Source organism: Melanaphis sacchari, unplaced genomic scaffold (genome assembly GCF_002803265.2).
Source record: "Melanaphis sacchari strain LSU unplaced genomic scaffold, SCAv2.0 Contig244_pilon_pilon, whole genome shotgun sequence".
In the NCBI taxonomy this organism is placed as follows: Eukaryota; Metazoa; Arthropoda; class Insecta; order Hemiptera; family Aphididae; genus Melanaphis; species Melanaphis sacchari.
In genome coordinates, this window is record NW_020271119.1 from 50,998 (window position 1) to 64,777 (window position 13,780).

At 24.4% G+C, this 13,780-nt stretch overlaps 1 protein-coding gene across 1 annotated transcript; it reads left to right on the plus strand.

The window, feature by feature from the left end:
- Positions 1 to 5,086: 5,086 nt before the first annotated feature.
- On the plus strand, positions 5,087 to 13,213 carry LOC112594886 (tubulin glycylase 3A-like). The gene is made up of 11 exons (XM_025339900.1): positions 5,087 to 5,503; positions 5,656 to 5,785; positions 5,883 to 6,100; positions 7,622 to 7,819; positions 7,885 to 8,082; positions 8,987 to 9,203; positions 9,265 to 9,355; positions 9,546 to 9,710; positions 10,245 to 10,498; positions 12,252 to 12,940; positions 13,024 to 13,213. Exons 1-10 carry the CDS (start codon positions 5,087 to 5,089, stop codon positions 12,551 to 12,553), a joined length of 2,190 nt encoding a protein of 729 aa, XP_025195685.1. The 3' UTR covers positions 12,554 to 12,940; positions 13,024 to 13,213.
- Positions 13,214 to 13,780: the final 567 nt, after the last annotated feature.

Consider the following 13,780-nt stretch of genomic DNA (forward strand, 5'->3'; position numbering starts at 1 on the left):
TGTTATCGTGTTTTCTACCTAATTATGCTGTCATCTTCAGTGTTTCACGAACTTCAATGAAATAAGCTAAATGAATATGGCGTAACTGTTCTTTGCAAATAATAATTTCCCAGGTCAGATTTTTTTGAATTTTAAAAGTAATACATTTTAGATTATATGTACCTTTAGTAAAATAGTGTTAGTACAATGAATCATCATTACAATTTATGTCTAAAAATCAAAAAATGTAATGATTCTAACTTATTAATTTAACTTTTTAGACATTATTGTAATTTGTAATAGATTGTTTTTATTAGATCATTTTGTGAATCAAACCTTTTTTTTAATTTTCAAAGTAAGACTACTTATTTTATAAATTGATTTTAATTTTAATTAAATTATTTTTAGTAGACAAAAATAGTTTTAAGCATTCCCTGCTCTTGTTATTATACATGTTATATATTATGATTTAATGATTTAATATTTAGTAAATATTTAAAAAATAAATATATCAATTATAATTGTTGGTCTACAACAGAGGAGGTGAATAAGTGATAACCATTTGAGTGAGAACTCAAAATAACACTCAAATAAATCATTCCCATCTAACCTATCAATTATCGGCAATGAACCGAGACCAGCATGTAACGTGTGTAAAGAAATCCTTAAACTCAAATAAAATAAATAGTGATTAACTGCCCTAAATACAAAAAACTACGTAAAATCTTCAACACTCTATCTTCATTAGAACAAACCTTGAATGAAAAAAATACCAAATATATCTACACAATTTTACAAAAAAAAAAATAAGCATAGCCAAAAATTGGAAAAATTGTTATAATTCTTATTAGAATTAATAAAATATAAATTACTGTTAAATGTGAAAAATAAAATTTTAATATAATTTAAAAAATACATATAGTATAAGCAATCAACATTTAAAAATTAAAATGTGAAAAAATAATTGGAGTAATAATTATTATAGATTTGTTTACTTTTGTTGATAAAGCAATACTTACATTATTTTAATTTATTAATATTATTAATACAACAATAATTTTGTCGATTACTCATTCTAAACGAATGTGGTGTTATCGAAAAAAGAAACATTTACAAATCTATTGTTTCATTCATATAGGTGTATTGTTTTAGTTATTATTTTAAATATAGACTATAATACCAATAGATCAAAACAATGGTATTGAAGCTACTGCGGCATTCATGTTGCTGTTGAAAGGTAAGATCGCTGCCACCTCGTTCCTTTTGTATTTAACTGTATTATTTTTCTCCTACAATTTCAGCCACATTCCCACATTATAATATTATTGTTAGTTGTGTAGTGTGCACTGTGTAAAATCAATCAACGTAATTATTTAGAAGTAAGTACACTATTTGAACATTTCAATTATCATTCAAACGTTACGATGTAAATACATATGCCGAATATTTTTCAGGTGCCTTGCAACTCTGTTTAAACTTAAGTGACTGTAAGTTGATAATGGATAAAAGTAATACGTAAGGCGTTGCTTTCATAAATACGGATTTTAGAATCACTATCGTACTTGTACAGACGCAAATCTATACAATCCAGCTAGCTGTGGTTAGCCTAGCTTTACCATCTATCGGTGTTTGCTATTTCAGTTATGTAATAGACTTAGATTAGTAATTAAATTATGGTACGTCTACGGCTGCAAATCGTGGAGTAATATGTAAGTATCTGCCTTAGTACTGAACATATTTTTTTGTCATTTTTTGGTACATACAATTTATTAATAGTTTATAAATCAGAACATTCAAAGCAATAATATACAATATAGGTACTATATTATGTTTTGTAACCTTGTACACCTACCTACTCTATTACATCGTTAATTAGAATGAATCACGTTAATATAGTCAGTGGAAACTTCTATTGGAGTACTGGATTGTGATAATACTTTAAGTCTATTTACAATTAAAACAATGATGATATTTTTTTGAATCTATATGACATTGTGGATCGCTACGAGAATAAATATCTAAATATTACATTTTTATCACTTTACTATTATAACATACATAAAATTATTTTTTATTTACCAGTAAACCTATAATAAAGGTATATAAATTAAAAGATACCTAGTTATTTTGAATTTTTTTAGATCTTGTTTAAAATAATAAATTAATATATTTAAATATAATGAAGTGATTGAATTAAATTTATTCTACGGTAGTTTCAAGTTGATATATATTATATACTTATTGTTATTAATTCTTTCTTCAAATGTAATTAATATTCAAATTTGTGAGCTCAGTAAAGTAATTATTGACAATTACTTTTATTCATGTTTCTTTCCAAAAATAAATAAATCTGAAAGCTTAGTTTAAAAAGCATACTTTAATATTATTTATATTATTTTTTTTTCTAAATCAACATAGTTCTGTTGTATTATTGTTTTTAAATAAAAGTTATATTTAGATATTTAAGAAATGCTAAAAGTTACGTACAATTTGATACTTGTATAATATATAATCTATAATATTATATATTTGTGCTAACAATTATGAAATAGTACTAGGGTTAAACAAAATATTGAAAAGTTAAATATTTTTATGTTTTATCGAACTAAGTAGGTTCTCATGATATTAAATATTTAATACCCAGTAGTTTATTTTATTTTTTATGTTATTTAAACTAATAATAATAGTTATATAGGTACATAAATATATATATATATAAACACTGCAATGGAAGTTAGTTTAAATAATATAATTCAAAATTTATGATTAGCGTGTTCGAGAATTTAAAAAAAAATGTTTTGTTTTTTTTAAATATTTTGTGACAGTTTTTGGATATTTTGATTAATATTATTTTTTTCATAGTTTATTAACAATGTAAAATGTACATACGGTTCAAATTTATACAACCAAAATAAACACGCTTGTAAAACTAGCTCGAATGAATAAATAAGTTTAATTTGATTATTTAGCTACACGTATAGATAACAAAATTAACTATTTTGCATGTTTCAAACATTACGAACTTAATTGAAAAACCACAATAATTCAATAGTCTTAGTTTATAGGACAGTAGTTTGTTTTAAGCGGGGTAACAATGTAAAAGGCACAAGGTAGCAGATATTCATCTTATTCTATATAGTTTTGGAACGTTTTAATATTTTATTTTGTGTCGTGAGCCATGGTTATGTTGAACAAAAGGTTTTCGAACTTTGTACCAACTAAAACAATAACGACAAATTAGCGAACAGACCGCAAAACCAACGTCAAAGGTTTATTTTATAGTTTCTCTTTACCGTCTTTAAACGATGAACATTTATAATTTTGGTTCTCATTCACGTAGAAAGATTTTTAAAATATATGGTCGTCTGTAGCAAGATTCTTTACATTACCTACAATATAACTCACCAAAAGTTTCACGTAAATTTATTTTTAGTTTGGTACTTTGGTATATGTAAATCTCTTCATGTTATTTTTATTTTTTCAAGACGTGAGAAGAATTACTTTCCCCAAGAAGTTGAGTAATGTTGTTCACATTTCATAGGACATATTGATTTAGTTTTAAATGTTTTTATACATCATAAATAATATATATATGATGTTGGTAACGACGTATAATATTATAATGTTGACACATTATTACTGTGTATTTTGTTATAGAGGTACTATTTATAATATATTTTAAATTAGAAATTATTACCAAGTAATTTCATATTATTATTTTTATTTTACGGTCAATTCAAAATTCAAAATTATGTATTTATTGAATATGTGTTTAGTTTTGAAATTATACGAGTATTACATTATTATTGCATTTCACAAATTTTCTATTCAAATTCAATAATTACCCGTACGCACGTCATGACGTGACACATTATTATGTATTGAATATTGATATTGTTAGTAAAATATTATTTCTGTTTGTTTATAGTTTACATGAATCAATGATCAATAGACTATAAATTTATATTCGTTATTCATAAATCATAAATTGTAAATGTAATTTATTCAAATTTTCCAGATAAGATTTTTTCCTATGTTAAACTTATAAGTACTTAGGTACATGGATATTTGGGATATAGATTTATTCTATAATATTCTATTCTATTCTTTATTTTATTTTTATTTTTACAAGTTTGTTATTAAAATGATCGATAAATACATTTTAAGTATTATTAACAAGATCATACTTTTCTTAATCTCTGATTTAGATGTAAAATATGCACAACTTGATTATATTATTCGGTAATAACGTTTTATACATACGAGTTATGTGAACTTTGAACATACTTAATTACATTATAATATCAGTATTAGAATAAAATATTCATCACTTGCAATAGTGAGTAATAATTCACTCTTCTATGTGCTCTTGTAAAATATATATTACCGGATTTTGTCATTGATATATCGTAACTTTGCCACTCCTTCTTCGATGTAACATATTATATTGTTATAATTAACATTTTATAACATTTCTCATTCTGAGATATTTAAATATAATTGTTAATAGTTAGTGTATCAGTGCTTACTGTCATTATTATTATTTATTGATCTTGTTATAATGTAAAACTAAGCTAAATACACAATATAACAACACAGTTTAAAATTTCAATAAAAATGAATATTATTGTTTCTTTATAAGAAAGAGCATAACATTTAAAAACTATTGAATTTATTAAAAATAATTAAAATAAAATCATATTGAGCTTATATTTACTCAGATTAAGTGGCTTATCCAAATAATTGAAAAAAATACGATTTTTTAAAAGTTTATTGTTAAATATAAAATGGCAATAACAAACATAAATACTATTGTTTGTAAAAAATGAAATTTATGTCAATAGTTGTTATTCACAAGTATAGGTACTTACATTAATGGCATACGTTTTTACTCAAAAAATAATAGGTACATGGTATAAAGTATGATAAAATATCAGTTATAATGTATTGAAAATGTCCATTTTTATTACCATGGATATAAACATCTAAATCAGAATTTGAATATTAAATTTATACTTTAGAGATAAATATTACATTTTTTACAAAATTTAAGAAAAAATTGTAAGAATTTCAAATCAACACAACCAAGAAAAACAACGAATACATGATGCATTCTAACAATAACACATACAAAAGAAAGATGTTGTTACGTTGGTATGAAAAAAAAAAAATTTTAAATCAAAAAGATAGAACTAAATCATATACACTTAATAAACCTATTCAAATCGCTATTGATGATGAGGTAAAACAATGTTCAACAACAAATAATACTAAAACAAATGATAAACAATATGGTTTTGATCAAATTCGGGAATTAAAAGAAGAGTATCAACTCCCAGAATTATCAAAAATAAATAGCTTCAACACTAGATATCAATTAAATTTTAAAAACTATATTCAAGAACTATATAATGCATTGATAAAAGAGTGCAATTATAATTTATTAAATTTAAATTCATTAAACCTAACAATCGATTTTGAATCGTTGACGAGTGTTACTAATCAAACTTTGAAAGCCATAAAGGTACTTTAGAATTAGAATTAATTAAATTTTCATAAAAATACACGAAATATATTTAATACGATTAATTAATGTAATTGTATTAAAGTGCACATTTGTTATTTAGGTAGGTACTAAATAAGTATTTACTGTTCAGATTGTTTTTGATTTTACAGGATCAAAAAGTATTTTCGGTATTGGGATATTTTCCAATAATCTCTCTAGAACTGAAAAACCGCGGTTGGGTAGAAAAACGAGATCCGAGCAGACCACCAATAAATTATTTACATTATTTAAAATCAGCACGTAAATATTTTAACTACATTTGCATGATCTAGATTAATTTAATACCTCATCCTGTTATCTTAATAATTTATATTTTATGCAAAATTTATATTTTAAGCATATATGGTTAATTGGATTGAATCACCTCCTTTAATATCGTCAATTAATAAAAATGATGTTGTTATGGAGCGTCTGAAAAACATGCAATCGTGGACTATTCTTAAAAATAAAAAATCTGATTTTATTTTCGTTACTAGAAAACAGTTAATTAATTGGCCAACTTTAAGTAAATTTACATCCGTCAGTCAGATGCTTAAACATGTATTTTGTACCAAAGTAATTAACCCATATTTTACTTAATCTAAGCAGGTTTAAAAAAAAATTTATTAAAATAATATTAAGTAACACTAGTTTCTCTATTTTATTTGTTTTTAATTTTTGAAAACTATTACTTATTTCTTGAAAACATTTTTAGGATAAGACATTTTTGATCACAAATATAAATAAATAAATTACAATGAAATGAAACATTTGAATATTATAATAAAACAATAAACATTTTCAAAATAAGTTTCTCGCATGAAAAGTTATTTTCAATATAAATTCACTCTCTTTTTAACTTTTGTTAATTTAATTTTTAACATTAAAAATCACTTATTTAATGGATTGGTTAGGAGGCAACTGACAAATATTTTAATAATAAATTATTTAGGTAGGTATTTTTATGTTTGTATTTTATGCTAATTTTATTTATTTTAACCATTAAGATAAAACAACTTAACTTTGAATGTTAACTCAAGATTAAAAATAAACTTCTTTACATGCTAAAATCAAATTTTAAACTTACTTTATATGATATATTCGTATTATTATTTTTTAATAAATTGATGGTTTCAAACTGGCTAATTCTTTCAAACTATTGAATCTGTCGTTTAATACAAACGCCCAAATATAGGCAATACTATCGTCGTCTATTTATTTATTAACTAATTTGGATAGTAATATCGATAAATTATATTATTTTCACAATGTTCGATATTGATGATTTGTTAAACTTTTGGATAGACTAAACTATGTTATGTGTTATAAATTATTAAAATAGTAAAGATCCACAGATCGTATATCAATTCTACTTTTATGAAAACCAGAGAGTTCACTTTACTGTACAATAGGTGTCGAGTATACATCATCATTGAGTATGAATTCACTGTAATGGATTTGTTAAATTTGAAAATGATAAATTGCACGTGAAAAAATATTATGAATGGAGACGACGGTCAGTTACCTATATAGATACCTAAAAATGTAGAAATATTTTACTGTATATTTTTGGTTCTATTGGTTTTCATTTTTTTCTATTAAATTCGGTATATTGAAATAATGTTTGTTAAAGGTAAATTGTTTATTATATAATAGTTATTAATATTATTATAATATTATTTCATATTACTGTATTACTAGATGTTATTAACTTTTAAGTCGATTTAAAAGATATTGTAAAACAGTGTAATAAATATCTTAAAATTAAACAAAATATTTTAAAAATTAAATAAATAATATATATATATTAATTAAATTAATAATAAGTTTCAAGTCTCTATGAAAATTTTTTGAATTACTACAAAATAACTAAAACCGTTGTCTTTTGTTTACTATCCAATTTTGTTCGGATTACAACTTACTACATTCCTTCAAAACTCAAATTATAGGTACACCTATTTTAAACTGTTGACCAATTAATTATATTTTATGTACTTGAATATAATATAATTTCATAATGATTATGAGTTATTAAGCAGATTAATTAAGTACATAAATACCTTGCCACATGGTTTAAATATTTATTTTTAAATACAGGACGGGTTGGCACAATGTTTGGAATATTATAAAAATTCTGTGACAAATTTGATGTTTCCGAGATGTCATTATATTCGATCTGAAGCAGATATTGAAGCATTTGTGGATGATTACATTACAACAGCATTAATAAGTACACTAAAGATTATTGTACTAGCTATTGAGAATAATAAGATGATTTTCACAAAAAATGGCAATGTAAGTTTTAATTTTATAGTAACTGTTTATAGTAACACAAGTTATGATATTATTTTTCACACCAGATACCATACACACTTATCGATTTCGTGGAACTATGTATATTCAAATTTTTGAATAAACATAAAACTAATAATTCAGAAACAGATATGTGGCAATTTAAGAACCAAAAAGAAGTATGGAACAAATTTATGATTTATTACTCAAAACTGATTTTTGATAGCAATGCCAAATTTGACCACGAGTATATATATGAATTAGAAGTAAATCAAAGTTTGAAGTAAAACGTAAAGTCTCTTGGGCCTTGGTGTCCAAAATAACTGAGAATACACATAAAGACAGAGATTAGATTGCTCTGGGACCAATATTATATTTCAAATTATTCCTTGTATAATAAAAAAACAACAACAATTAGGTCAAGTTTTAGAATCATATAGGTAACACCTAGTTGTTCTCTTTAAATTAAGTAATCTTAAAATCATTTAACTTTACACTTATGATTTATAATAATATTACATATCATATAATGTCATAAAATTATTTTTTTTAATAATAATACTTCTATAACTAAAAAATTAATATTATTAATTATATTCGTACGTGGTGTTGTTCTAAGACTTGGCTAAAAGTTATTATTATATGCCGAGTTCATGCCTTTAATATATGTTTTTCCTTCTTAATCACAAGATTCGTAAATTTAATATTAGATCCATTTTACTCGAACATTAATAAAAATAAAATAAAAATATATCATATCTATTTTTATGAGTTTTAAGGATAACTATTATCAAATTACACTGGGGTTTGATATAAATACCAATGTTATGTTAAATTTCCTGATATTAGTGTATTTATCATAGTTCATAAGGATTCGGTAATCAACAACATTTAAATAATTAGCAATCAATTAATGAATTGAATCTAAACGATATTAACATCATTGATACTCAATTTATGTTTCTCCATACTGTTTTATATCATTAATTAAGTAATAAAGACCAGATTTCTAAAACCTTTATTTATATTGAGGTAATTTATAACAAGACAAAGACATTTTTCTACACACTTTTGAGTACAAAAAATTTGCAGGCATATTTGCACTCTCTTCACCAATTATTGCCAGCGAAGTCGTAATAATCATAATATAAGTATTTTGTTATGTTGTAGTTAGATGTTTATGCCAAATGTAAATATTTATTCGGAGAAGTGAAAAAATATTGTCCACAACACTTTATAGACGGGATTACTAATACGTGGATTATAAAACCCACGTCAAATTGTTCTGGTCATGGAATTATGTTATCTAGAGACTTACATGATATAAAACAAAAAAATATTGTAGCAAATGTCGTTAGAAATAATTATATTTTACAAAAATATATAGGTATAAAAAATGCATTATATTTAAAAAAATAATAATATAAAACTACTGAAATAATTTTTAGAAAGACCTCTCTTGGTGTATACATGTAAGATTGACTTGAGACAATGGTTTTTAGTGACCAATATGAACCCAGTTGTTGTGTGGATGTACAAGTTAGTATACAAGTTAGGGTACGTGTTTCATGGTGTTTAGATAGTATGCGAGTTACATTATTATATTATATTATAATCCAATTGATTATTCGGTTTTCGACTATAATAGAGCACGATTAGTGAAACACGTGTTACGTGCTCATCGACTATTATAAGAAATGGTTCGATAACCAGTTTTTTTTTTTTACAGAGAAGGTTATGTACGGTTTTGTGCTAACAGCTTCTCTATGAAAAAAATGGACGAATCTATTCACCTTAGCAATGTGAGACTGCAAATTAAATATCGAAAAATTAGAAATCCACAAGTACCGGAAGAATGTATGTGGAATTACAAAGAACTACAAAGCCATTTGAGGTATAAAACACGATATCACACAGATTAAAGAGTTATCACAAATACCTTAATTTTAGTCAAAAATTACACATTTCAATTCCAACAGTATATTAGTAGTATGCAGTACGTAGCAAACTTGTAACAATTATCTCGATTTTCATTAAGAAAAAAAATCGCTAATTCTTCATCATAACCTGTTTGAGGAATTGATGGAGTCATATTTTTTATTACAATATTTTGAAATGTAATAACTAATAAATGTGGTTTAGTTACTAAAAAAAACTTAAGCTAAAATATTTAATCAATTAAAAAAAAAATAAAACGTTACTATACTTATATTCTTGCATTAATGATAATTTTTAACGAATATAACGATGTAGTCAACAGCCAAATGCAAATGGAGTTGCCTATAACATGTTCCTCAGAATTTATAAATCGTGAAACCTTTTAATAATAATTATAAAGGAAGAATTTTATCAAATGTTATGAATTTTTCGGTTTTTTTTTTTTATTAGTATTTCTCTGTAGCCGAACTCTTACGATTTCATGTTTCAGAAAAATTGGTCAAGAATACGTATGGGATGAATTGATATTTCCCGGAATGAGTGAAAGTATATACGCTGTATTACAGGCCGCTACGGACACTATGAAGTATCGTGACAAAACTTTTCAATTGTTCGGAGCCGATTTCTTGATAACCGAAAACTTTATTCCATATTTGATCGAGATTAATTCCACTCCCGGATTGAATCCGTCGACGAGCGTTATTGCCAATTTAGTTCCTATGCTCCTTAATGATATTGTGAAAGGTACATCGTTTTTATACTTAATGTTGTAAATTATTTGAGTACCTATATATGTTATTAATACTGATTTTTGTTAGTATATACGGTATAATTGGTTCAATACTTTTTTTTTTTTTTTAAGTATATTAGGGTGTAGATACTTATTTTTAATATGGCTATATTCTTTAATATATTTATAGTGGCTAATGAGAATGTTACCGTTTTTTTATCTTTTATTGGTAACTTAAAAATTAATATAATATGAAATTTAGTAAAAATAGTAAATTAATTCCCTACAAAGTCCAATAAAAACTTTAAAATACACAAGATAAAAAAAAAAAAAAATAGGAAAAATTCTCTGTTGTAAAGAATAAATGTTGAGTATAGGTGTCTCGACATTAAGTATATATCACTCTAATAGATGAGTCAAAATTAAATTTCAATGATAAATTAATTAGTAATGTAGAGTAATGGTAGTAGCCGGTAAGTAGTTACAATTATTTTTTTCAAAAATATTGTATTGATTATATTATTAATAGTTTAATGTTTTTAATTATTAACTTAAAAGTTCATCATCAACTTACTATAAAGCAATATAAATAGGCAAGTGATATATACGAGTATATAGACATACGTATAAATGTCAAATTTTCATAAATAATATACCTAAACAAAATAACTAAAATTATTATTTTTCATTTAAATACTCAGTTTCATCAAGAATCTTAATTAAACAATGTATATTGTATAGTAAAGGTATTTTTAATATTTTTAAATTGCTATGAAAACAACTTACTTGGGGGTCTTGTGTTACATTTTCAACTTTTTGATTTAGCCTTTAAAGTGTTATCTTATCATAAAAAAAAAAAAAAAAAATATATACTAAAGAAATTCTAAAATTTTTAATTTACTTAAAAATAGCTTAAAATGTTTAAACGTAGAAAATTATATAATAAAGTAATAGTAGAATATTTTTAATTTTTACCATTAATATTTTTCAACAAACATTATTATGGAAAATAAATTGTAATAAGTTTTAATATCCAATTTTCTCAAAATACTCTATAACTCATAAAAAATAATGAAAAATCTTTTATTAAATTTTCAATCTTCAGAAGTAAAGTTACACATTTTATGAATACTTACCGTACAAAATAATGTGTAAATATCGATGATTTATGACGAATTAACTCCAAACACTTATAAAAAAAAAATTCGTCATTATGTTTTTTTGATATTTTTTAATTTAAGTATGAAGAACTTTTATTACGTTTTTAAGTTTTTTTTACTTAAAAACAATAATTTTATTATAAATAAATAGAAAGAAAATTAAAGTAAGTTAACAGTTTTAAATACTCTAATAGTGACAAAATCACGTTCAATTTCCACAAAATAGATCACGTTAAACACATTATAAGACACCCCCTTCCTCTCATAAGTTTGATCAATGTATTTATAAAATATGCAGTATATTTATCTAAGTATTTATTTTTTTGATGCAATGTATAGATAAACTATAGCAGATATTTTTAAATTTGTAGACGATAACTAATTTAGTTTTATAACTGACTCAGTTGTCTATTATAAAATAATTTCACTCGTTCAACTCTGAGATGAGTTAATATTAAATTTATCTAATACCGATTAATCATTACAGTGTTGATATTATGTTTACCAACAAGTATTGACGATTGACTATTAAAATGTATTTATGTAGAGACATTTAAATATTGTTGTTGTTTTAAAATAATCTTTTTTTTATCCGATTGTTGTATAGTTACGGTGGATTACGTGAAAAACTCAAACGCCGACACGGGACTGTTTGTAAAGGTTGTGCCTGAAAATCGGAAATCAGCCGCTGTGGTTGAAGTGGATAACCGTAATCTCTTTGACTCTTCAGTAATCTTTGCTGTCGGGCCAGCAGCACTGACGACCGGCTACAACCAACGGATGGTCAACGTGCAAAAAAATCTGGCTGAAATGCGGTTACAGATGGTTGCCCGAAAAACTAAACGAGATGCACGACGTTACGTCGGAATAAATCGTAACCTTTTATTGAGCTCCAGGGACTTAATATAATCTAATGGTCGTTGGTCATTTTGAATTCTCCCGAAAAATTTAAAAGGTTTGTAGGTTAGACAAAAAACACGCCACTTTAGTTTGTTGGGGATTTAAAATGAAGAATTTGTGGCAATGGAGCTACACTCAGTCATTTTATAGGAGTAAAGCGTGAACACATTTTATTATAATCCTGTAAAAGTATATACGTAATATCAATAAAAAAATTCCATGAACAAATGAATAATATCGTTTTTTTGTGGTTTGCTTGATACTAATAGCATTTCAAATAATCATCAGATTAGCTGAATAAACTGAACGCTGAACCTTCATCATGATTAATCTAACAGCGCAGTGCAGCATAAACTCGTCGGATAGTCCATTAAACGCTTTGATTGAAACAAAATGGTATGTATGAAAATCTTTTAATTTTTCAAAAAATTTTTAAAGAAGCACTGTGTTGATCTTTCTAGTAAATCATTATTTTCCAGTATTTTTTGAGTACGCTATTGAAATTTCCACATTGTATAGTAATCAAGAAGGATAATATGCGCGATGCTATGAAAAATGGTGCAACTGTCCCTATTAGAAGAGATTTATGTACCTAACTTATTTAAAATATACATTTATTTGTGGTTTTCTGAAAAAGAACTAGAGCCGTGAACAAAGGTATTCGTAGGGTTTATAAGTAAATATAATACAATCGAAAACTTGTTTTAATATTTAAGTGGTGTTCTAGATTAAATAACACCAAATTTAAAATTGTGTTTATAAACGAAATTATGCATTTTAATAAATAGGTATCTAAATAAACATACATTTTATTTCAACAATATTTTATTTTTTACTATTCAATTACTATTATACAATAATAAAAATAATAAATATATTAAAGTATCATAAATATTCTAAAATATTATTTTATTGTTTTCTTGTCATAATTAATTTATCAATAGCATAAATCGTAAAAAACATAGTTTTAAATTTTTTTTTTTTTTTAATTTGATTTGATATGAAAATATATAATTATAATTTCATTTTTTTAAGCATGTATGTATTATGTATTACGCAGGTAAATATTACCATTATAAAATTCCATGGGACTCAATTAGTATTTACCTTAAAACAACCTGCAGGGACATAATTTGTCCTAAAAGGTTTTATTAGAACTCAGTTCGTATGCAACCTTAAATTGTATATAGTTTGTATTTTAAGGAGACAAAAGTAATTCCCAATATTTTTTTAATT

Bases quoted from the DNA above. Each gene is read 5' to 3' on its own strand.
- LOC112594886 (XM_025339900.1), top strand. From the start codon at position 5,087: ATGCATTCTAACAATAACACATACAAAAGAAAGATGTTGTTACGTTGG. The intron at 7,820-7,884 runs GTAAGTTTTAAT...TTTTCACACCAG, and splicing joins TTTTCACAAAAAATGGCAAT to ATACCATACACACTTATCGA. The intron at 10,499-12,251 runs GTACATCGTTTT...ATTGTTGTATAG, and splicing joins CCTTAATGATATTGTGAAAG to TTACGGTGGATTACGTGAAA.